The sequence below is a fragment of the Populus euphratica genome, unplaced genomic scaffold (assembly GCF_000495115.2).
Source record: "Populus euphratica unplaced genomic scaffold, PopEup_1.0 scaffold548.1, whole genome shotgun sequence".
In the NCBI taxonomy this organism is placed as follows: domain Eukaryota; kingdom Viridiplantae; phylum Streptophyta; class Magnoliopsida; order Malpighiales; family Salicaceae; genus Populus; species Populus euphratica.
The window spans coordinates 74,535-101,192 of record NW_011500422.1 but is presented as its reverse complement, the minus strand read 5'-3'; the positions used below and the strand labels follow the sequence as shown (position 1 = coordinate 101,192).

At 33.7% G+C, this 26,658-nt stretch overlaps 1 protein-coding gene and 1 long non-coding RNA gene across 6 annotated transcripts in view; both read right to left on the bottom strand.

The window, feature by feature from the left end:
• Positions 1 to 17,730, bottom strand: part of LOC105114580 (THO complex subunit 2-like) — a 28,697-nt gene extending 10,967 nt beyond the window's left edge. For 4 of the 5 annotated variants that reach the window (XR_840166.1, XR_840167.1, XM_011011157.1 and 1 more), the window contains exons 1-19: positions 17,402 to 17,730; positions 17,169 to 17,294; positions 16,701 to 16,742; positions 15,857 to 15,916; positions 15,677 to 15,739; positions 15,219 to 15,299; positions 13,574 to 13,645; positions 13,437 to 13,484; positions 13,260 to 13,328; positions 13,022 to 13,155; positions 11,354 to 11,429; positions 10,902 to 11,095; positions 8,770 to 8,850; positions 8,361 to 8,571; positions 8,022 to 8,264; positions 7,849 to 7,929; positions 7,620 to 7,739; positions 7,462 to 7,521; positions 4,718 to 4,845 (exon numbers count right to left, since the gene is read on the bottom strand). Coding sequence is in view for 3 of the 5 variants with exons in the window: in XM_011011157.1 (XP_011009459.1) it covers positions 4,718 to 4,845; positions 7,462 to 7,521; positions 7,620 to 7,739; positions 7,849 to 7,929; positions 8,022 to 8,264; positions 8,361 to 8,571; positions 8,770 to 8,850; positions 10,902 to 11,095; positions 11,354 to 11,429; positions 13,022 to 13,155; positions 13,260 to 13,328; positions 13,437 to 13,484; positions 13,574 to 13,645; positions 15,219 to 15,299; positions 15,677 to 15,739; positions 15,857 to 15,916; positions 16,701 to 16,742; positions 17,169 to 17,294; positions 17,402 to 17,542 (2,030 nt within the window). In the remaining 2 variants the exon portion in view is untranslated. The remainder of the gene's footprint in view (positions 1 to 4,717; positions 4,846 to 7,461; positions 7,522 to 7,619; positions 7,740 to 7,848; positions 7,930 to 8,021; positions 8,265 to 8,360; positions 8,572 to 8,769; positions 8,851 to 10,901; positions 11,096 to 11,353; positions 11,430 to 13,021; positions 13,156 to 13,259; positions 13,329 to 13,436; positions 13,485 to 13,573; positions 13,646 to 15,218; positions 15,300 to 15,676; positions 15,740 to 15,856; positions 15,917 to 16,700; positions 16,743 to 17,168; positions 17,295 to 17,401) is intronic. The other variant, XM_011011158.1, reaches the window with a different exon arrangement.
• LOC105114579 (uncharacterized) lies at positions 1,141 to 4,711 on the bottom strand. Its single transcript, XR_840165.1, has 2 exons — positions 2,381 to 4,711; positions 1,141 to 2,237 (listed from the first exon to the last, which is right to left on the bottom strand). It is a non-coding gene; the product is annotated as an uncharacterized LOC105114579 (long non-coding RNA).
• Positions 17,731 to 26,658: the final 8,928 nt, after the last annotated feature.

Here is a 26,658-nt window from a genome sequence, read left to right as displayed (position 1 = left end):
CAAATTAAGCATCTCTTAAACACATAACAGTTCATAAATAAGAGACCATATTGGGCAGACACAAGCAGCCACATAAGTGATCTTAACAAGAGAAAACCCAAACTAAAATAATTCCACCAATTAAACTTACTGCATTTTAAGTGAAGAAAAAGAGTGAATAAGGAAACAAGCAAAGGCAATCATCTTATAAATTATGAAAGACTTTGATGATTTTCATTAAACATAGGTGAGGTTGTGGGCCATATTCAAGTGGAATTGGTCTCTAATTTCTTAATGAAACTATTTTCAAACTTAGTGCGTTATCATAGCAGTTCAAATAAATTCAAAAGCTACTAAAAAGGGAAATCAACAGTCACCACTTCAAAAGGTATCTGTTGAAATTTTAACAAGGAGCCACTCTAGAGCAATCTGAAACACTAAAGAGTCAAACTCTTATTTACCCAAACACAGGATAAGAAGAGCACCTGGCAAGAAAATATATTATTCAATGTCATAGTTGGACACACATGCGAGCTCGTGCATCTAATGGTGTACACTTCTATAAACATATAACAAGCAATACATGCAAACATGGAGGCTGTACAGATGTCCAGACATGACTCAATATCTTTATGTTCATTACTCCTCAATATTTTCTTACATAGTTGCACTTGGTGTTTTGAAGCACAAAGAAATGGCTCATTCGGCATACAGGAGTATAATAAACAAAACCATTATCACCCATGTCACTGTTCTGTCAAACATTCAGACACTAACATCTGATACATACCTAACTGATAAGAGCATTATAGATCAACAGGATTCTTGCAATTGGTTCTCATGAAAATCTAGTAAAGACCAAACCCACCAATTAACTTTCATGCTTAAGTAATATTTCATTATAAAAGAACAGCATGCTGAGGAAGCCTAGGCATACAGTAATGAAGAGCGAAACAGCAATGGAACCATCACAGGTTAATTAAGGAAACATCTACTGTGAATAAATGCATCTCCTACACTAAATATGATACAACCTTAGACTAAAAAATAGATTACCAAATCAACATGGCCGAAATCAGACCTCCTATTGATCCACACACATATACATAAGTTTATAGAAAATCCTTACTTATCCTGCAGACCTCATCATTAGTTCTCTGGTTCAAACTCTCTGATTCTGTCACCAAAATCTCAAGGGACTTCACCTCATAATCTTACAGATTAATCTCATAGTTAACCAAATCATATGCCTCCTACCTCCCCCAGTTCCTCTATCTGCTACATCTAACCCCCAAACAAGCTTGCCTACTTTCAGACTGTAGTGAAATTTCTGTTCATAAGGTATTGGAACAAAACCAGGCATCAGCCATAGATATGAATGACATCATTAAACCAGTCTTCACGACAGCAAAAGCTTCTTTGGTATATCCGTTGATATCAAATCCACCTTCCAGCACTTCTTCATTCATCAGCTTTATGACTTGTCAAACCCAAAGGCCACACTAGTTACTTCAAATAGACCTTATCCAAACTCATGAAATGGTACTCAGTGAAAGAGTTGGGACTTCTGGATTGCATAGGATATATGCAAGAATAAAAAGAAAGAGTGAAGAATGATGGGAATACACACCTTGGATGAGGGCTTGGCAATTAAAACAGAATTCTAGGGACAGAAATACACTTGGTAAGTGTACATTGAACAATGAATTGAGTACATTCTATACATACAAATTTGGAACATGTTAATTTAGATGTCTGTGTCTGGGTATTTTATGTCTATGAATGGATAAGAAGGGTCACATGCAATAGGAATGAATGATATTGCCCATGAGTACATGGGAATGAAAATTTTCAGTAGCCCTGAATAATTTTGTGCTTATAAGATTATCCATATAAAGGCGGCAATAACATTGAGAAGAAGAGCTTTGTCAATATAATGCTCAATCAGGATAAAGAGACAAACCATTAAAAGTGGGGGGTAAAGGACAATGATGAAATAATGAAGAGAAATACTTAAATCCCTCAAAAAGTTCATTGATTTGGCACAGAAAAACTAATTGAAGAGGATAAGGATCCCAGTCAGTGACCTGAACCAGCAATCATTAGAGAAGCACCAAAAAGCAATTGACAAGTCTGACCATAAACAGATTAATTGTCCTCAGTGTTCAAGAGGTTTCATTTTTTCTCTGCAAACTCCATGCTCCTATGGCTAAGATGTATAAAGGTAGCAATGACACTTCATTAGCTTTCACCACATCCTTTCTAGCAGCTCTCAGGAAATAAGAAAATTTTCCATTCACCAGTGTTGAAACCCAGGACAAAAACCCTCCAAAAAACCAGCCAAAGCAGCATTGCCTCCCCCCCCCCATCCCCCTCTCTGAAACAGCCAAAGCAGCATTGCCTTTCTAGCAGCTCTCAGGAAATAAGAAAATTTTCCATTCACCAGAGTTGAAACCTAGACTACAAGCCTACCATAAAACAGCCAAAGCAGCATTGCCTTCCCACTCCCATCCCCCTCTCTGAAATCGGTTCAATCCAATATTAAACAATAACATGGGGCATATAAGGTATGTGAAACTCCAACTTTATGAAAAGGTCCTTGATAATTATCCAGTGAATACGCAAAACACAGAATTAGAATAGGCATCAATCTCCAAGTTGCAACTGAAAAGTTCTATTAGCCATGTCAGCAAACCCCAGAGAGTATTCCCCACCAACCTAGTAGAATCATTGTGCAAAGACAACACAAAAGAAATTAAAAGGAGAAAGAAAGAAAGAAGAAGAAGAAGAAACACTAAACTACATATCATAATTCCCAGAACTTCACAAAAGAAAAGGGAATCAAGACAATTGTGCAACCTCAAAAATTTCCAGAACAAATATTTCTGAACATGGCATGTTCATATGAGACATTCTTCCTCAAGAATTTAAAAGTATTTTGCATGTTGAAGATCCCCAGCAATCTATGCACATGCACTATAATCAACAAAAAGAAAAGAGAATTTTTGTGTACTCCCGTGAACCCCATTCAATTTATTACTGAATAGTCAGGCAACCTTGAGAGCCCTGACAAATTTCCAAGTGCTGCCTCCACGGAATTTGATTTTCCTTTAAAAGGTTCTGGACTACATATGGGGTTCAGATCAGCTATGCATGCTATCGAAAATCATAAAGAAACTGTGGTACCCTGAAGAACACAAATATCATCACCTATACAAGCTAATGCAGCCAAAATCAAAATGGAGTGCTCTCTCCCCATATTCAGAACACATATCTCACAGCAAAACAATACACTTCTGGAGGACTCACATTGGTAGAATGATGTAGTGAACATCAGTTCTAACCAAGTGTATACTTCTTCCACATTCATATAAAAAATTATTGGAAACACTCATTGAAAGAAGCATCAAAGAAAAAGACAAGTCTGAAAAGAATCTGATATATCCAGAAAAAAACTGCCTTTAAATCTTAGACCATACCTAAATCTAAGCTCTTAAGGAGGATGGTAAATTAAACACCAATTCTCAGTCATCTAAATGTTGGCTGAGGAAAACCTGCCAAATAGAGTAACCATGCAGGAAAATCTTTATACATTCCACGATCAATCACATCTGCAACTTAGAGAGTTTCAACATCAAGAACCTTTCAACATTGAATTTTACATCCCCCATGCATTTTTCTTGCTTCAGGGTTCAACACATGCTCAATACCATTTTCCAATAATGTCTTAATTATTAAAACCAATATTCCAAGTTGCATGAGAAAGTCCAGTGGCAAGTTTCATTGAAAAATCCACCTGAGTCAGAAATGGCCCTTCTTTGAATAGGTTTTGTTTATTAATCTTATCTGAATATTTATCTTGAAGAGGCAAAGAAGAAATAGAACCCAAGAGAAGTTTGAACAATGCAATCCCGATAAACCAAGCAACCAACCCCCCCTTAGCACAAGCCTGGTTTCATGGTAAATTTCCACTGTTGATTCAAAGAAAAACCACCATCCAACAAAGTCACACTCATGAATCTCAATGATCACAGTAAGAAGGACCTTTTTGACCTCCAAACTCAAGTATGTCGACTTGAAAGGAGTTCAAGGTAATAACATTATTTTCATGTTTGAATAATGTAATCCGAGCTACCTCTCTTCAATTTTCCTTTTTTTTTTCTAAAGTTCTTTTATCTTCTAACTAACTCTCTCATTCAAATACCATTTCCAATTCAGACAACGTTACATTGTTTCCATCTCTAAATCCCATAGAGTTTTCCAATTAATGCCTATTCACTGCAAAGCATGTTGGAAGTGAGCTAGACTCATAAATTAAAGACTTAGAAAACCACCAATATCCACAACAGTCTAAGAGATTTTGCTGAGTCAAATCTTCAACCCAGAAGATGATGTAAAGCATCCCAAGATACACCTAAAATTCTCAGTAGAAAGGTTTAACAGAGTGACTCCAATTCAACTCATGCAAAATATATTAAAGTTGGCGGACAAGCAAATATAAAAATCAAAAATCAAAAAGGGAAGACACCAAACTCATACTTGTAATTGTTCACATCAAATCACAACAAGCAGCCTTGATAATAGATTAAAAACCATGAACATTGAATCCTCATCTGCTAAGCAGTCATATTTGTTAACATTCTACACTGGTTTTGATACAGATGGGTGGGCCATATACATTCTACAGGTACAAAAATACAATAAAGACAACTAGTGTTTTGGTAGAGGATATACGTACAGGTGACCCCAGAATGAAGCCAGTGATTGAAGCCAGTCTGACAAATTAAGGCCATCATCCTTCAGCTTATCACGACCAACTTGTGCTAACCGCTCAATTACAACATATTCCAAGATATCATACTCAAGCTGAAGAGAAAAGGAGATGCATTGAAATGAGCGTCAACAAGCATTACTACATAATAGTATACAAAAATTGTCCATAAATTTCACATTTCATGTTGGAAGGCTCAACAGGATTAGGACTGGAATATTTGTTGGTATGATTGCTGTTCAGATTAATTTCCAGGAATAATCTTTTTCTGTGTCAGTTGTAGATGTACAAGTTGGGTGGCAGCCCCTTAGATACCAAATCCAGATACATCCATAGTTGATTTTAGTTTGGGTAGGTCAACAGGATGCCCACATTTGCTAGACATAAAAATACCCTCAGAATCATATTTTACAAGGAATTTAATTAAGGCTAATTATGTAATTTTCATCAAGCACTTTAAGTCCACAATTTTCTATGTGATTGAAGGGGAAAAAAATATCTGCACTCTCTTTCTCTCCCATCTAAAGGTCAGCTCTATGTCTCTGTCTCATCTGCAGGAAGCAATACTTCATTTTCCCCTTGAAACAGAATATCATTACCATTGTTTTTAAAACAAAAACAACAAACTTCAAAAACCTCTTTTTCTTTGAATAAACCATGTAACTCCTTTTCTTTCAGCAATACCTATTTCTTTTTCTTTTTTTAATTATTTTGTTGGCATCGTCAATCATGCCATTTTAGTCAATTACAGAATGACCAACCTTAAACTTCCAATTTAGCATTGAAATAGAGGAAGCTACCGATCAGTTTTAAGAGCACAAATTCAATCAGCTACGTTTATTTCCTATCTACTGAAAGAGAGCAAAAAACTTCAATTTCAAATTGCCTTGGAAAATACACTGATATAGCTTTTAGATGAAACAATGAAATTCCCATCCTGAATTACATGAAAAAAGGAAACAAAGGTCTTTAACATGGGCAGTTTAAAAAAAAAAATAGACATAATTTGCAGTTGGAAATTGGGGAAAGGAAACCTAGAAACATCAATATTAATTACAAAGGGAGAATGCATTATTTTTTGGAAGATGAAATGATAATTACATTGATAACGGGCCAAAACAACTAAAACCAGGAAATTAAACATTGTAGTGGTACAGTTCCACAAAGACCTTTCTTGTTTGGACAGAATGGTTTCCCCTGCAGAACAGTAATTAGCAGCTATTTAACTTAATGCTTTGTCAGTGTTGTTTCTATTTACTATCAGCTTGGGCATCCTTGAAGATTTTATGATCCATCACAATCCTGCATTCCCATTTGTTAACTATTGTCCAAGCAAATAATGGTCAAACAAAAGATGTTAAAACTTCAACACATTTATGCATTTTACACTTGCAATAAAAAATTGGTAATAACCATTTCCATGATGCACCCTAAGTACTTGAAAGAGCAATCCAAGCTTTTAATCAAATTATCTTCCAAAGTTTCAGGTACGCACCAAATGATACTCCCATTGGCACATCAAATGATAGAGTAGAAAACAACAAATGAAGTTCGCTGCATGAATAAGCAAGAAACTTAGACTAGGGTCTACGAAATTAGAAGCTTATAATATACCCAAAGGACAAAAAAAAAGTATAGAAGGTTTGCTTCTATTATCTCCCCATTTCACCAAAAACCATCTTTCTAAAAAATTCAGTAGAAATAACCAATATGCATGGCTGTAAGCTCCTCCATTTCTAGCTTGCAGATCATATCACTAACCCTTTTATTAGAGTCCGAAACTTCAAAGCACTCAATAGAGCATTGAGTTTCACCAGAATAAATGCTATTTAATCAGGCATTCTACCTTCCCAGCCTCTTAAATCTGTAGATATTACCAATAAGGATAACCATAGAAATGCATGTAATATTCTTATTTTTCATTCACTAATGATTGATGACATAAAAGTGGCATTTACACTTCCTAAAATAATCACAATCAGATTGAGAGTTATCCCTATTGGGGGTGTTTGGAAGTGTGGTAGCGGGTGCTTTTTCAGGGGGTTTTCGCTCCGAAATGCATCAAAATAATATTTTTTTATTTTTTAAAAATCATTTTTAACTCAACATTTCAAAATAATATGAAAACACTAAAAAAAATATTAATTTGAAGTAAAGAAAAAAAATATAAAAAATTCATTTTTTTTCAAAAACACTTTTGAAACACAAAAACAAACAGGTCCGGTCCACTTAAGCATATATCTTATTCAGCTAAAGAGGGCTCCAGGAGAAGAGTGCAAGCATTTGATCTAGAAAAATAACAATGATAAAGAGATGAATGCAAGCTGATAACTGACAACCAAAAGATTTTCTCAACTTCAAAAGGCTACGAGTACAGTTACATTCATCCCCCACAAACTGCATCTAGGAAGGCAGGCTAAACTAGTGACAGATGATTCCAATGATTTATTGTTCAGATTTACTTAATCAATGACAGGTTTTGAACACTAGATTGGTTATGTCAATAACTAAAACAGATCATATCATTACAGCATAAATTTGATATTGTGCAGAAGAAATTGTATGTAACTGTCAAATTACAGTGTTTATGGAAGTGTAAAAGAAGACAGACCCTTAAGTATAACACAAGAAGCTTTTATGGCTAAGAATGACATTAGATTTCAAATGCTCAAGGAGAAGAAGATCATTAGAAATCAAGAAAAAATTCAAACCTGTGTCAAATACTTGAAAGCATCCACAACAGGAGTGATCATATCCCTGTATGCCTCAATCTGCATGCCAAAGTTCCAGCAAATAACTTTCCTTTAGATTTGATTTACAAAATACAGATCAGTGACAAAAAATGCATCATCTCCTATAAAAACAGCACCTGATGAACAATAGTTCGAAGGACAGTCATCGGGTTAGAATGAGCTAATTTTGCAACCATCCTACCCAGCTGCTTCAAATTTTCCTTTGCAAGCCTTTTCAATATCCTTCTAGTATCCAACTGCATGATAACATAGTATAAAACAAACACCAGTAAATATAAATGAATAGGGTATGATTCACTTAAAGCACCAAGCTTGCAACAGTAAATAAAGATATACAAATGGTACCTTGGCTGTTTGCCTTGCAGCCAAAACCATTGGATTCCGCTCATCATCTTTTTCCCATTCACCGTATAAACGATATCGCACCTGGGAAAAACAGAGAGTAATTTAGCCATATTATCTTTCAGACCTAAAAAATATAAAAAAAGGGCAAAAGACAGTAATAATGTCAGGCCAACCTCATATGGAAGGAGACACATTACTTCCCAGATCTCCTGCCCAGCTGCTGGATTTGCAGGTACCAACTGTAAAGAAGGAAGTAAACATGCTCCCAGGGCTTCCTCAACCTTTGACCTACCTTCCCTTATGTGCAAACGAAGAACTCGATTTCTAGGAATAAGAGATTCACCATTTAGAGCTCCATCACCACTATCTGCAAGCTCAAGTGCAGACATATAGTAACCTCTTAACACTCTACAAACCTATCCATACGAAACAAGCACGAAAATTAAAATAAAATAAAACTATAAAATGTAGAAGAAAACAATTCACCCAATATTAAAAATTAAACCACGCACCTTCTGCAGCAATAACGTATCACGGTAAAGATAAGGTCCAACTGTTACAAGCATCTGAAAGAATTCTTTAGGAAGATCAATTAAAGAGACATGGCCAGAAGAACTTGTCGCATCCATGGCATCAATACCAGCAACTGCTGAAGACCCACAATTTTGAACATGTGGTTGACGAATAATATTATATGCTAATGAGATTGTCTTTTCAATGAGCCTGAATATATATCACATCAAAAACAAACAATGAAAGTTCATAATTTTTTTATGGCAATGGGTGCAGAAATAATGAGAACACAGAAAGAGAATTCTTAGATTGGATTCCAAAAATTAACATACTGATCTTAGTGCACATTCACATGGACTTTAGGTATAAACATGGTCAATAAAAATAAATTCAAAACAATGACTTTACCTAAACAAGCCACCACATATTTGAGTATGTGCAACAGGATTTAGAGGAGAGAGACGTTCGAAAAGTATATGGGCATGATACCTGACAAAGAAGAAGCCACATGAGCATGATAGCTAGGGACTATGGGTCTCCCAGCACATTTCGGTGGCAAGTACCCAAAAAAAAAAACCTAGAATCCATATGTTTGAGCAGGCAAATTTTTTTATTCAAGCCTTCTTTTTTAATGGGGTTTGAAGCAAGTTATTGCAATGGGAGAAGAAATAGTGACATTCTACTAATAGTGAAACTAGATTGATACAGTTTACAAAAAAAACAAAAAAAAGACTCCCAAAACCACTCATACAGCTCCTTTTTTAATATTTTTTGGACAAAAAGCATAACAAACACCAAACGATATAATTTCATCCCATACCCCTAGAGTCCAAAATAAAAATGAGTGACTAACATAACTCCCAGTAGATACAGCATTTAAGAAATGGGCCAATGAGCTAGTAGCTCAACTGCCACTAGTGTCCCTCATCCACCACGAGGTCTCAGAGTTCAAGCCTTCCCTTTGTAACAAATAAAAACATATAAACAATGGATGAAAATATATTATTCATGTTTTCTTCCTTCTTTTCATCCACTTCTAAATTTAATTATATATATGAAAAATCCTAGATCGTTAAACAATGAATAAAAAGAAGGGATCAAAACAAGGATGAAAAACAATTATTTTCAATACTTAAGCAAACAAAACCAAAGCACATTAATTGGCATTTACAATTAAGTTTTAAATAACAAAGTAAGTTAAAGTAAACTGTAGCAAAAATGTCTAACATAGTATATTCAAGAATATCTATTTGAACCTCACAAATATTTAAAAATTGGGTCCAAAAATTATTCAATCAATAAGAATCATGGTGCAGAAAGGAGAGAACAAAACAAAAAAAAATAGTCAACATTACAATCCTGCAGAACATATTAAATCAACAGTTTAGTACAGTCTAAAATGAGAACAAGCGCTCAAGAGAAAAGGCAGTGGAAAAATATTCTAGGCAAACACACTACAAAGACTAAATTAGTAAAATGGAGGCAAAGAAATATCGTAAGTAGAGAATAACCATTCCTCCACAAGCCGACAGATAATTCCATAAAATATTAACAGAACAGAATATATACAAAAATATGATAGACATTCAGAGACTCATCTCATCATCATATGACATTGATTCAATTAAAAGAGAGTAACAGGAGCAACTCTGGAAATCACTCAAAGAGAAAAACAAAGGTAAATGAACATGAAAAAGTTACTCAGCAATGTGGTGTCCTTTTTGTGGATGACTTAAAGTGGTTGCCAACTGATAAAGAGGAAAATGGTAGCCCGATAAAAGACAGCAAGGGAATGATGGAGGACACTGATGGGCATGTAGGAAGAAAAGAAACCAGGTGGACCAGAGCTAGTGACTTGGACCTTTCAAGCTTTACTTATCTCTTTGTTAAAAAGCTTTCATGACAATTGCTTTGTAGGGATAGGTGACAGTCCTGAGATCTTAGTGCATCATCAAATTTGAAGTTCAAATGTAATCTTACAACATCACTGAAGATCTTTGGGGTTCATGCACCTTGTTTTTTCTCAATGAACTATAATTTCTAGAATTCCTTGTTAGATATCCAATTCGGTTCAATGCAAGCAATTCAAAGCAAGAACTTTTCACGAGTGGGGGATTAACTGAGCAATTTAGGATATTTAAGGTGTTTGTTTTGCTGAAAACATCTTCCTGGATCTTGGAAAAAGAGCTATTTTACATTGTTTGACTAAATCAAGAAAAAAAATTCTTAAAAAATAAATTATTTTTCTTTGGTAGTTGTGAGGTACAATAGCAACACAGTGGTGGTGGTGCTGGTGTGGGCATAGGTGCTAAAGAAGTGGGTTGCAGCAGTTGTTATGTTCGTAAAAAGGTGGCGGCAGTGCTGGCAGGGGCAGGCCTGTAGTTGTTGTTGTGAGGTGGTGGTTGTGGTGGTGGAATAGGTTAGGTGATGTGTTAGACATATTCAGAATTGGTAGTCCCATGGAAAATATTTTGTTCTCCTTCATGAGGTTGAGTCAGAAAATATTTTCCTAACAAGCAGAATCCCAAGATTAAACCTACCAGTCATCCACAGAAAGGAAACCAGTCAGCAAGCCCAAAGTTTGATTTTTTTCAACATCAGAGAATCGTTCAGCTTCTGCCTCAGTTTCCATGTCTAAGGCAACAAAAAGATCTACTGTCACATCTCCTTGCTTCTCATCATCCATGAGGTCCTTTCCAGTAGCAGCCAGATTTATTTTTCCAATTTTGTAGGCCTGCAAAATTTGCATAGAAAAAAAAATCATGCATGATAAAAAGATTAAGATTAAGCATTCTATGAATACAACAAAGCACATAAACACTTCAAACAACCAGAAAAAGCAACATCTAAAGTCTCCACTACAAACCACTGACAAACACCATTACATTGAAAATGATGGGAAAAGATATTACAAAAGGTAAAATGGAAAATGAATGTAGAAAGATATAGAAGAATACTATTATAAGCAGCAATGCTAAAATTAGCAATATACCGCATCCAATCGTTTGGAAGAAAACGTGTTATAATGCTCAAAAGCCTCATCATCCTTAGGGAGTAAATGTGCACATCTGCAATGACGTGCAAATTAAATTAGTACATATGATAAAAAGAAAAATCATATAACCAGTAGGTACAACAACGCAAAATGAAAAATAAGCAAATTACAAAATATCAAACAAAATGAAAAACACTGCTAAAATGCAAAACAAAGACATGAAATAAGGCATAGCACAGCATAAACTTCGGACTATTATATAAAGAAGAAACAGGTAGCATGCATGTAACACGACAATATTTTCTCACAGCAAAAATCTGAAGTGCATTGCCAAAGTTAGTAGCTGAAATCAGCTGCTTGATCAATCCCAGTAAGGTTTTCTTCTTCTTTTTTCTGGCAGATTAGGAATGAACAATTAAGTAAATGTTTTAACACAGGTAAAGGAATGTGATCCTGCACAGGTTGGTTTATCAATTAGGATAAGCTAAAATAGTTACTATTTGACATTTGGATATTGTTTTGCCAGGTACAATTCAGACCTTATGCAACCTCACTCAACTGTCACTATTCCCTCCTAGGAACAGCCTGGAAAATCTAAAGAATGAAGGAATCCCGAGAGAACATATGCTGATTCAAATTACAGAATCCTTTATTAGGAGTAGAAATTCTTGAGTAAACTTGACACAGCAGCTTTCTTTAGAATCTATTTTATTATATTTCTGATATTAGGGTTAATTAATCTAGGATCATTTAATTAGCATGCAACTTTTAAAGAATTTTCTTAGAGGCTGTGGTTTTAGTTGGAGACTAAGACTAGCAATCCTTTTCCTACAAGGATCTAGGGTGGTAACTAATATAAATAGGCTGCTAGGGTTATTTTATAATTTTTATTTTTTTTATCAAAATATTTTATTACAAACCCTAAGCTCAATTATCTTGTTACAACTTCAATTTTATCTTAATTTTAGCCATTATCCTGCAGTAATTTCTGTTTTCTACTGTTTTTCCCTTTCCCACTTAAGTTCAAATCTACAAGCAATATCTGATGAAAGGTTGGCTAAACAATTAGGATGAAAATGCCTTGTTGGTGTATTGTAAGATTATAAAGACCCTTGTCCTGTATCTTATAGTGTTTTGAAGGATGCATGATTAGGTCGGAATGAGTAATTGAAAATAAAATATCCCTCAAAATAAAAGAGCACCCATTTCCTGCTGTTTATCCACTAAAGGAACACCACTAAAAGACCTTGAGGCATTACACTAAAAGGAACACTATCCTATCCCACAACAAACATGATTGCACATGATGAACTTCATACTGAAGGTGAATTGAAGTCGGCTGGTAACCAAGGAAACATTTAAAATAAAATTAAGAGTGATTAAAATAGCATCAACAAAAAATCTCATTCTTCATTACTATATGCAAATTAATTATAATCCTAACACTTGATGAATTGTTACAGTAAACAGATGCATTATTTTCAAATTATCAATTCTCGTCTTGGCAACTAGCAAAGTATATTGATGGAATTTACACAATCAGTTAAAGAACTTCTAACTAGTAGCTCTTGAAACTTCCAAACTACTTAGTATTAAGGAGATCAATGATCACAGAACCATAAGAAATCACTGTGCTATAGAACAAAGCTTGGGCAAGCCACTTACATACTATCAAGATCAATGAACTCTTCCTTCACTAGTAAGGCTGTAAGCTTAAAGAGCCCAAATGGTACAGGGCTATTTAATTCCATTCGCTGATAATACTGAAACTTAAAACCAAGAATTTGTGATGCATGCGACTGAAGAAAACAAAATCAGTAGTATTAGCAACCCAAACACATGTTACATGAGCATAATTTAAAGTCCAAACATCTATGTCAACCATAATAACAATATTTTATACCTTAGGAAATATGGGAATCAGTTCCAAAAAGACATTGCTATCAGGCTGAAGTTCAAAACACTCTAAAACCTGAAGATCAACAAATACTTGCAAGCCAACAATTAACCTCTGATTATCACATTCTGCATCAATACAACAAAATGAACAGCATGGAAGTAACCAACAGGAACAGCTTACAATGTCGAAAACACGATTTGGGTCCAGATCAAAATGACCGATCAATGACTGCAGAAGTTGCATTAATGAGAAAATTTAACAAAAATAAGGGGTCAAAGCTGAATAATACGTAATAAAATGTAAGCTCAAGTCAAAACCTTAATGATGCCTATTGTCGCTGCTGATGTATTTTCAGCTGTATCTTCAGAACCTCGACAGAGAAGAGTAATCTGGAGATCCACTTAAACACTAAATATCATAATGAAAACCTATTGCATCTGCTAGACCAATGATACAGTAAAGGAACAAGACACTTTACTCATTTTTTTGTAATTTAGTTGTCATTATTATTAATAAAAGATAATATTTTATTAGAATTTTTATTCTTATAGTTTAGGTGACTAGGGTTTCTTGGTGTCTTTTATAACACCATATCCTTTGTACAAAAAGAAAAGGGCAGCACATATTGTTGATTCAGAATTGAAAATCATTTCCTCAGTCTATTAGAAGCATCTCGTACAAGGTTTTCTTTGAAACACTCCAGCCCTCTTCTACATGGTTTTCTTTCTTCTTGATCAATGTTTCCCTTTCCTGTAGGAAATTCTGCTTCTTCTATCTTTGCTATTACATAGTTAACATCAAACCAACAAAGTTATCTACCATACCATACCTAAATAAATGGAGTCAGAGAGACTTCAAGTAAGAACTGCTCACCAAAAGCTAAGGGAACATAACTAACATATCATGTGCTTTATAATGGAAGACAGAAAAACAAACTTCAACAAATCAAAAGATAAGCCATTCTGGCTTATATCCATCATTAGTTGGTCAAAAAAAAGCTAATCTTTTATTTTGGCCCTGACCCACAACACCTCAATTTTCAGCTAGTTTGCACCTTCCACTCTCCCACTTGATATAAAAATCCAATTCTTTCATTACTACGGAAAGCATTATAACTAGGCATCAAATCATGCAAAGCTGAACAAAAAAGAAAGAATACATTGTAATAATTTCCATTTCCTCTATCAGATAAAGAAAAATGTGGTGGGGGGTTGATGCCCCAACTTGATACAGTTTAAACATAATGATTCGTGTAATAATAAATATGCAAGTTTTGGTTAGCAGTATATCCCAAATAAAAAGCTAAACTCCAAGTAAAACAATATATTCATATAGTTCAAGAAAATGCTCCAACCATTTATTAGATAAGAGAGGGGCCAAAAAAATAATTTCCCCCAAAAACAAACAAAAATAGCAAGTACATAAAAAGGGCACAGGAGAGCCCCCTAACAAAACATAAATAAACTCTAATGCACAATCTAGACGGTCCAAATTAACAAAACATAAATAAGCCATCATCATCAACTAATGTAAGCAAAAATGAAATTCTTTATGGTACAGTCTACCACTAGTGAAAAAAATGATTTGTTTTCATGCAGGGAAATTACTTGGTTGTAAGAAACATAGAGCAAGTTTTGTTGATGAATTAATGTACTGGTGGTAAAAATACAATTAAACAAGTACCTAAGAGCCACATGTTACTGCAAAGAAAACCTATTGGGAAGAAGCAATAATATACTTCCCACCATAAGAACACTAACAGAAATTTAAGGAAGCAATCCTCTTCTTGAAAGCCTTTGATATTTTATATGATGAGAGAAGAATGAAATGAAAAATATCATGTACTGATATAACTAATTACAACAAAATGTTTCGTCCACTGTCACACATGTAAAAGGGTGATCAACATATTAACTTAAAAATTTTACAAAGAGCAAAGAAAGAATCAACTATTTAGCATACCAGTTTGGCATAGCCCTCACTCTCTTCACGGAGAAGGTTAAATTTTGTTTGCTGATAAAGAAGGCGAGTATTTACCCTGACCTAAAAGCAATAGAAAAAATATCAATTGCAAACAGGATGAAGTATCTAATGAAAATGTAATTTAAATTGCAGCAAGTGAATATCACCGTCAAAGAAAAAATAAAGTTGTTGGTTGATCTAGTTATATCAGTTGAACAAGCAGAATCACATTGTTTTCCTCAAATTTCATTTAATCAAGTGCAAGATCAATTAATCATCTAAGCATTGACATAATTTCTTGTTCTATCATAGATGCAATACTACAACAAAATCCAGAGGATGTATAGGAGAATTAAAATTATGAAAATACAGGGATAGATATACCCAAATTTAATTATAGTAATAGCTCCAAATTCAAAACTATAGTTTGTGCTTGTTAACATTTTAATCTATTTTACCTCTTTGCCCTTCAAGTCTTGAGCCTTTATCTTTATCATTTCAGCTTCCCATAAAAATTCCTCCTGCAAACAGAAAACATTTATTTTGAACCTCTTTGTTACAAGGTCTAAAATTGAGAGACCAAATAAGCTTATGAGATAATGAACAGAAAAAACATTTTAAACGAACAGAAAATCCACCTCACAACGCTCTTGGAAAAACCTCAATGGGACCAACGCAGATTCAACTAGCCATTTTGCCTGAAAAAGAAGGAAAGGACTTTATATTGAAGAGTGACTGCAAAGCAACACACAAATTGAGAAACAGCATGAAGAGCCAAATATAGACCAATGAAGAAGACATAAGGCATCCAACACATAAATAAATAATTCAGAACTACGGCATAGTGCAAGTATATGTTCATGAATAAATGCCACATGGACACTTAACAATCAGAAGAGACTAGACAAACAAAGTATTAGACTCACAAGTTAAACTAAATGGAAAAGGCACCACCCTCCAAGCCCCAAGGCAAAATTCTACTTAATGAAAAAGGACAAGCTGAGCAGCACTTATGTCTCAATAAAGATTCTCATGTCTCAATAAATATTCTCATATATAATCCATCTAAAACAAAATATGAAGCACAGGCAAGAACATGTAGTCAAATACACATCATAGCAAGCCATACTAATAGAACATAGCAGATAATGCTTTGGAGTAAGAGAGGAAGATAAGCAAGCATCACTAGCATACCCATAGGAAACATTTAGTAGTATAAGTTCACATATGTACTAAAACTAAATTTTGAGGGTTTCCAAACAAGAAATATTGATTTTGAGCTGATAAAGTGAACACAAAATTTAAGAGCACATCCAGCATTAATCGCAATGAAATTCACAAGGATAACACACAAAAAATGGAAACATGAAAATAAATAACAGCTGCAGCATAGAGCAGTTATTTTAACTCAACAAAAACAAACAGAAACATGACCATCAAACACACAAACAAAGCCTTTACTTAAAAGTTATCAACACTAACCAGCTTTACAAGACGAGATCGGTACTCTCCAGACATTGTAAGCTGCAAAATCAGTCAACCGCATGAGTTTACAATAAAAATAGTTGATTACCACAGATAATAACACATCAAAAAATTAGATTCCTAAAGCCACAGTGATAATTAAGCAATATAATATAGCATATCAAATAATAATAATAACCGTCATTATTTTGCAAACACAATAATACAATGCCAGCAATCTTGCACTTATTGAATTATAAATTCTTCTTCCCTTACAAATTTTATCTCCTGTTTCTTTTTTCCATCATCCACATAAAAATGCATTATCTAACATCTGATATAAAAAATTAGAAAGAAAAAAAAGAAATCTGGACATTGGTTAATTCAAGCAGTCATTTTTTATTTTACTCTTACTAACAAAAAATTCAAATTCATAATAACTCTGATATATTCAATAATTAAAGCAGAGGAACCAAGAAAACTAACATCTTGAGCCACTTGAGCAATGATATCAGCGAAATTCGAACCCAACCCTACAGCAGACATTTTATCAACAAACTCTACAGAATCCAAAGCAGCTTTGCACTTCTGAAACTGCAATTCTCCTCGAACCTAAGAGAATCAATCAAGACAAATAAAATTATTCTTCAAGGATAAATAATAATGATGATGATGATGATTACGAGTGAAATTGGAAAGCAAGTTGGTAATAGTAGTACCAAGGTCCAGGATAGCTCGTAGAGAAATCGAAGAATAGGTACAGGGTGAGGGAGACGGAAGCTACGGTTTCCGCTCTTTAATTCGCGGAGAAATTCTTCAGTTACATGCAAACACTCCATGGGAGGGAGAGTTGTTGACATTTATTTAGGTTTTGAACAGAGGTGATTTTTGATAGGGTTTGGAGAATTCAATTAGATCATGACATAGCTTTGGGGAGAAAGAGCGTACAGACTACAGAGACAGGGTAAACCCTAACTGATACCGTGAAACGATGATAGAATAGAAGGTGCTTCTCTTTCAGTCTTCGCGTCTGATTTCAACCGTGTTGGAAAGACGGTGCGTTTAAACAGTTTCTTTTAAACTGCTTTTCTTCAGCAAGGAAAAAAAAACAATTGATGTATTAACATCAAAAATTAAAAAAATGTATTATTTTGATTTTTAATAAGAAATATTTTTAAAAAGCAATTTGAATTATAATACTAAATACATTATCTTGGTTTAAAAAATAGATTCAAAAATATATTTTATTACAATTATTATGAGATGAATTTTTGCATGCAAATTAAATAAAAAATAAATCTTTAGTAATGAAAAAACATTGTTTTAGTTTCTACAAGATTAATATAAACAAAATTATAAATATGTTTGGTATTGTGGTAATTGTTGTAGTTGTGGTTTAAAAAAAATTGTTTTATAAAAAATACTTTTAGTTGAGTTTGGTTTGAAAAAATATATATTTAGTTGAAATTGAGATTGAAATTGAGGTTGAACAAAAAGTAGTTTAATGTGTTTGGTTAAATGAATGATTTTTAAATTGAGGTTATAAAATAATATATATATATATATATTGATTGTTTTTATTTTAAATATTATAGATTTAACTACTGTTATTATATCATGAAAAAAATAAATAATATTGATATCAAATATTTTTTATTATTCCATTAAACTATGTACAATTTTATCATGTACGAAATACATCCAACAAGTACTATATTTTCCATGGTTTCTTAAGCGCACAACAACAAAAACTGAATTTTTTGTTATGTCTTCAAACGATTTTCATTTTTTTTAATAAAGCACAATTACAAATAAAAATAAAAAGTGATTTTTTTCCAACTAGGCCAGACCCAGCAAGAACATAATTGGGCTTGCGATCAAATTCTATAAATGCTATGTCATCAAGCGATCATCTTCTAATTTATATAGTGTTATTAAATAATATTAAACACTAGTTTTTCGAGTAAAATATAATTTTAAAAAATAATTTTTTAAAATATAAGTAGTTATATCACTTGGGCACTGTTCACGCAAAAGTGCCCAGGTAAATTATATTCACTTGGCTGCAGACGTGAGAAGCAGCTGAGAGCTGCTTCTCACGAAACGATGTTTCATCAAAAATATATATGGGTCCTACATGAAAAGCAGTTGAATTTATGTTACCAAACTCGATGGTTACGCAATGAGCTTTAAAAGCAGAAGTTACCACGTAAACAAAAACCCATTATATGTAGAGCTCAATGCTAAAAGCAGAAGTTATTTAGCTATTTGAAAGTTCTTTCTTCATGATTGGATAAAAAATAAAAATTATCACAATACAAAATGATCTCTAAATCTTGGATGTTCAGGAATAATGTTTTAACTAGATAAATGGCTTACACCAGGCTACATAACTTCTTGGTAGATGGTGAATCAATTTTAAAATCTCTTGATTTGACTTCTTGTTTAACTTAGGTTTCAAATTAAATTGTGTAAAAGTTGTTTTAACGTGACCCAATCAACTTGGTAGTTCCAAAAGTAATTTAGGTGACCGGAAAAAAACTTGGTTTTGTTTTTAAAAAAATTCAAAATGATGTATTTTTTAAAATATTAATACAATGACATTGTCATAACCCAATTTTGGGTTATTCCTTAAACAATCACTATTTTTTTAAAATAAAATTAAAAAATAAAATGAAGGCCTATAATGTGGAGAAAGCAAATCAAGGAGGACTATAAAAATAGAAAAAAACATCAAGTTGTAATTTTTAGAGGAAATTCAAGGCCTAATTGTACCCCATTATACCGAAGAATGGAGGAAAAATTGCAAATTCAATGTCAAATTAAATTATTATTGGATGAATTTGCATAAAAATTAAGTCCCAGAACATAATTAAATTTTTAATAAGCCAATTTGATTTAATCATGGGCCAAATTGAATTTTAATTATGTTTAATAATTAATTTGGGTTCAACTGAAAGATTTAATTAAGTGCAAGGACTTAATTATACTTTAAATTGGTTAACTTAATTTTATTTGGGGCTTAATTGGTGAAAAATTAAGTTTGGGGGCTTAATTTGGGCTTAATTAAGAGAATTGGAATTTTAAGAGACCAAATTTAATTTTTACCAAGTTAATTGATTGAAATCAGGGGCCAAATTACAAGAAAATTAAAGTTTTTGGGTCAATTAGGAGTTAAATTGAAGAAATTAGCAGCCAAGAACCACTTTACAGAAGGCACCGAACTATAGAGGGCAATTGACAAAACCGGGGGTTAAATTAAAGAAATTAGAAGTTTAATTGTTAATTTAAGATTAAACTGCATAAATCCAAGAATAAAGACCAATGTGCAAAAGGTGCGCAAATCCAGAGTTCCAATTGAAGTTTAGTAAAAATGCAATTGCATTAAATCAAAAGTTTATGGTCAATTAGGGGTACAATTGCATAAAATTGAAAGCTCAAGGACTGTTTTAACTTCAAAGAAATCTCTATTTAAAACCTAAAATGGCATCGTTTTAAGTTAAAAAAAAAAGGACTCGACAATGCGTCATTCAGTAATTATTCATTATCTTCTTCATTTTTCTGAAAAAACTGATCCAATCAACAGCTTTGCATGTACATTTAATATATCTGACGTCCATCAAAATTGTCAAACGTTGCATGAAAACTAATCACCAGACATCCCTCTACGTCTGGGTATGGTCATCACCGGCTCATTGGCAAATAAACGGACGTAGCACCAACCCAGAAAGGTCACCTCAGGCAACCTGCAGTTGTAGATTTGACAATGTATCATGCCTACTTTGAGTCAACGGTTGGGATCCTTCCTAGTCGATTCAAGAGTTGAAAATTGGTCCCCTATAAAGACAAGATTAAACTCTTCCACCTCTATAAATAGGAGCAGATTTCATATTTAGAATAAGGAAGAAAATTGAATGCAAAGTTGGCCGAAAACCAACCATTCCAGCTCAGTTTTTCTATATCCAGTCTTTTCTCTTCTTTCTCTCTTCATCATGTCTTCAGCTACCGCCACCCTCATCACCCATCTTCTCACCATCGTCCTCACCTCAAGTAGCCATCAAATCATCTCATGTGGTGGTTGCACTTCTCTCTCTCCTCTGTAAAAGTCTTTTTCTCTACCATGTAACCCCAGCAATAGTAGTAGCAACTACCTTGCTTTTGTCCTTCCCAAAGGCAGCTGGGGCAACAACTCTCTCCTCAGCCACTTCAACAATTCCAACCGCGAGTTTCCCTTTCCAGGCCTCCACTTCTTCTAGTTGCAACCACAGCCAATTACCGGCCTCACCACCTCTAGTCACATTGTGCACCACTAATTAAGCTGTCAGCTCCCTCAATGCAAGGTAAGCCTTCCTCTCTCCTTTTTTTTCTTACTCCCTTCCTTGCTACCATTAGCTCCCTTTCCGTTATCAACAGTGCAACGCGAATTATAATTCACGTTGCCTTATTTCCTATAACTTAGTCAATATGTTATGCCAGTGGCTTCGAGCTGGACCTATCTTAGCTCAGAGGGTCCACCAGTCCTTAAAATTTTTAAAAAGAGTATGTTGGGCTGAGTTCGGCCCAACCATTTTGGGCTGATGCTGGCCTACCTGTTTCTTAGTCTATGCTTGGCCTAGTTATCTAGGCCAGTTTAACCCATATGTTTAAATAATATTTAATATATATATATATATGTATATATAATATTATATATAAAATATTTTAAAAAATTCAAATTTTTTTCAAAAATCCTTTTAAAAAATTGTGATTTTCTCAAATATTTTTCTACCAATTTTGTACAATATTGAATTGTATATTTACGCTATAAAATACAAATCTCGTATTAAAATAACTAGTTCTCTAAAATATTTTTAAAAAAAAATAAAAAAATTTTCAAAAAAATCTCAAAAACTTCTAAATTAATTTCCCTTTTCAAAAACAAAAAAAAATAATTTGTTTTCATGCATATGGCCATATCCTAAAAAATTTTCAAGAACATTTTTCATAAAAAAAGAAATAAAAATTGCACATTTCTCATGCTTTTAAAAATCCAACAAATGGATATCACAACCAGTTTATGATCATTCATTAGGGTTTGACCAAATATTAAAAACCTTTTTTCCAATCTTATTTAGGGTTCAGATGTAAATTTTAATATTTATGGGTGTAAAATTCTATGATAAAGTACACTATCAGGTATTAAAGATATAAAGTACAAATAACTGCAATGCTAAAATTCAGACTTTAGAATGATTAGGATTTTACTCGATCAGGTAAAGACTCCCTCATAAGGGGATATCTGCCTTGAACATTAAAAAAGACTAACAAATAGAAACCCGACCTAGAAAAACAATAAAAAAACAATACAGCTTACCTTAGGTAAGGTGCATTGGGGGTAATGCATCTTCCTCTTGCACAACCAGTCCCTTACTTGGACTTTCGCAGACCATAGGTTTCTAGTGACTATAATCTTAGATGATAATTCCTGAAAATTAATTATAATGTTATGATTAAATCCTAAAAAAATCTTCCCAACATATAACACCTCACACAAGAGGCATAACAAAAGCCTTCACCGTCGCCCGACGACATCATATCGACTTAAGCTCCTTGATTAAATCCTAAAAAAATCTTCCCAACAGATAACACCTCACACAAGAGGCACAACAAAAGCCTTCACCGTCGCCTGACGACATCATATCGACTTAAGCTCCTGCGATAGGATGGCCACTCCACTAGGGATCACTCTATTTGGTCAGACTAAGTTTTGCTTGTTTGATTGCTTGCCTTTTTATTAGTCTTTAATTTTAACTTATGTTTTTACTACTTTAGCACGCATTTTTATAAATTCAATTCTAGGTTAAGTGGAGAGTAATGGTCTGCCTCATAACTTTCAGTCAATGTTCAAATTCATAAAACATCCAACTATAAACTGAGTGTTTACTCGGTGATGGCGGTCACACAATGCCAACCATCCCTTATAAACCCTCATACTACCTTCATGAAAGGTAGTCGTTGGGCATTCATAGACCTCTTGAGACTAATTAGAAAACATATCCTTCATATAATAACCTAGAATTTGTTTAAACTTTACAGGATCTTTGAGCTAAAACCATGACTTCCATTAACTTTTTGGAATGTGGGGAAATATTTGAGATGATGCAATTAGTCGAAGAGGATTGCCCAAGAACTAAGGTTGAGGAATTACTGCACATAATCAAAGTGCACTACTTCATAGACAATATAAAGAAGTTGACCCCAATTTTGAGATATATAGATGAGAATCTGTTTGAGAAAAAGTATGGAGGAATCGCTCATCAAATAAGAATTCCCGTTTAAATTTTAGTAGTCAAAGCGTTAATGCATTTCTAGGATCCGAGCTATAGGTGTTTCACCTTTAGGGATGTTGATATGACCCCTACTCCTGAAGAGTATGCTTAGATCTTGAGTTTTTCAAATGACCCTTACAAAGTGTGCATTATGCAAAGAATTAAGAGTACAGCTTCAGTAGTTGCAAAACTTCTACATTTAGACCAAGTTGATTGATACAGGACATCTAATGGAGGGACGTTAACTAATTTAGACCAAGTTGATTGATACAGGACATCAAATGACCCTTAAAGTTGCTAATGCTTTTTCTTAAATTTGAATAGACAAAGAGTAACCCTACTTTAGCTATCTTAGTTGAAACCTTCGTATCTTTAAATCATTGCAGACTGCATGGGAAACGAGCGTGTGATGTTGTATTCCTTTCTTATTCATGTGGATAGTTAGTCATTTAAAAACCTCAAAAGAAGTCTTCAATAATTTTTGGTTGTTTAACATGAGGCCCCTTGAGTTAGTGTTGACTAAAGAATGGAGTGATCTGGATGAAAAGGCATGGGTAGAGAAATACCAAGCATTTCCCTAAAGTGATTTTAGATGGAGAGCTTTTTGGGTAAGCAGTTCATCTTACCTTATGGGTTGTGGTGACAAAGCATGGATTCCATTAATTAGCTTAATTAGTTATATCAATTACTCACCCTCATTGGTAGCCAAACAGTTTGGAGGAGCACAATACATGCCAAGAACTCGAGGGTTAGCCGAATACACTAATATGTTCAAAGAAGCTAACTTTTTAGATAAGTTAAAAGCTATCAGAAATGACTGATAACAGCCTATCTTGGTCTATAAGGAAGAACATTAAAAAAGGTTTTCAGTTAGCTCCATATATTCAATATGGAGGAGTGATGACTCATTTAACATACTTCAAGAGGTAAAAGAGCAAAGAAGACCCAAGATAAGCCATCTTATAGCATTGCAGCTCAAAAGAAAAAGGGAAGGTCAATGATGAGGAAGATTCTAATAAGAGTTGGATAAGTTGAGGATTGAGCTCAAAAATAGTAAAAATCATTAGAAATTCTTGGAAACTAACTTTTGAAAGAAGAAGAGATGAAGGCTTTTCTAGATCAGCAATTGAAGGAAAAAGATGACCAAATTATTAAGTTAAAAAAAAACCAGCATGAAGCAAGGGAGTAACTGGAAAAAGGGAAGGTCAAGTTTAACGAGTTAGTAAACAAGCATGTAATGGTGGAGCATGAATTCATGACTCTAAAAAGGGCTTTAGAAAGTAGAAAGTATGCTGATAAAGAGACAATAACTTCTCTAAAGGAAAAAAGGGACCAATATAAATTAAAATAGGAAGATAAAAAAGAGAAGAATAGATTAGCTGATCTCACTATTGAAGAAGAAAGAAGGTTAATAACTTGATATCATGTACAGGATAAAGATGAGAGAGAAGCAAAGAGGATAATTGAGTTAGACATAAAGGAATACTTGAACAAAATAAATGGTATGAGAAACCGAGTTTCTATGATACAAGCCAAGCTTGAGTCCCGAAAGGAAGAACAATTTGATGAATGGCAAGACTATATCAGCAACTTCAATGTAGAACTAAACACTAAGGTAGCCGAGCTTGATATAGAGAAGGAGAAATTGCAAAAGGTTAGAAAAAATATTTGGTAGTTAGAAAAAATGGTTCAAATCTTAGAGACAAATAATAAATCATTAACCGTCAGTAATGGAATGCTACTTCAAGATAACACCTTATTCTATTATTAGATTGAACAAACTGATGTGCTAATTAACATGGCTCGAAAGGCAAATGAGCTATGAGTGAAAGCTTCCAAGATTGGCAACAACCATCATAGATGAATATTTGAATGAAGTTTCCTCTTTCATCAAGACTATAGCCAATAGAGGAATAACATTTGAATAAAGACACTTTGTATGAACCATATATACAAGCCTAAGCCTACTTTTGAACTTTTGTAATGTATATAAAATTTAATCAATCAAAGGACTTGGGTAAAACCTCTTTCAGTATATCAAACTTCAGATTATGCCTGTATTTGAGAAAAGAAGTCATGGATTAACTCTTTAATTCATATATATGCATCTTTTTTATTTTTGCATTCGTATTCATACATTCATTCATTATAACACACATGCATACACTAGGTTAAAGTATAGGTCCCCAAAGAGTTTACAACACCCAACTCCGAGTATGGAACATAGAAGACAAAGAGTGTGCTTACTGTGAAGCTTATTTCCAAGAAGAGTTGGATTCTCTAAAGGTTAGTATGGCTCGCCTCACCAGCTTACTTAAGCAAGCATTAAGGAATACCTTTGGTGAAGGCCTTTCTACTAAACCAGCCACTTTCACAACAAATTAACCTGAAGAAATAAAATGAGAACAAACACAGGAGCCCCGACACAATCCAACATTTGTGCAATCAACAATATCGACACCAACACTTGCAGTCGCAGATGTATTTGCTAATGAGTCTTATAAAACCAAGCCATTTGATGACATTGATCAAGACAAGATGACAACACTAGAGGTTAGGATGAGGGCCATTGAGGGAGTAGACTTATATGACCCAATATGAGTCATAGAAATATGTTTAGTCCCTATTATCAAATATACCGAAACTCAATACCCTATTACCCATCTTAAATTTTATTGCAATAAAATGTAGAAATAGTGCACGATGAAAAGCTATTAATGCATTTCTTCCAAAACAGTTTGAGTGAAGCAATATTGAGTTGGTATATGAGGTTAGATAATACCAAGATTCATATATGGAAGGATCTCGTAGATGTTTTCATCAAGCAATACAAATACAACATGGATATATCTTCGCATAAAACCAGTCTATCTAATATGCAGAAAGGAGACAAAGGGAGTATACCAAAAAATAGAGAGATTTGGCAGCGTAGGTACATCCCTTACTCCTAGAAAAGAAAATGGTTACTCTGTTTGCTAACACACTAAAGATGTCATACTATGAACATATGATAGGTAGTTCTTCGACTCAATAATTCACCGATGCTGTAACAATAAATAGAACGAATAGAGTAGGGAGTAAAGAGTGGGAGAATCTCTACACCCATGAAAAAAAAGGATTTTAGAGTAAAAAAGAAGGAGATTAATCATGTCGAAAGTAGTTATAAAAACAAGAAAAGTCAATTCCAAAGATAGTTAAAAAGTTGATACTAGTCAAAAAGTTTTGCTTTATAATTCTCGACTCTATTTATTCCATAGAGAGCTAAGATCAAGATGGAGTAGTACCTTTATTGAGAAATATGTGTATCCTTATAGGGCTTTTGATATTAAGAATCCAAAAAGTGACAATGTTTTTAAGGTAAATAGACATCGTTTGAAAGTTTACTTTGATAATTTTCCTAGTAAAAATGAATCCATTGGTTTAAATGATCCTATAGATAAAGGTTAATTATTTTGTTTTTTTCTGATTGTTTTTGTGTTTTTTTTGTGACTCTTGGTTTGCTAATCTCTCTCACCCCAGTTAAGTGATGGATAACGGTATTCCGTAACTCTTAAGTCGGTTCTTTCAGTTTCCCATGATAATTGATATCTATGTATACATTTGTTTAATTCCTTATTCCTTCTCTTTTCTTTGCATCTCTTTTCCACTTCTCATCTTAAAAAAAAATG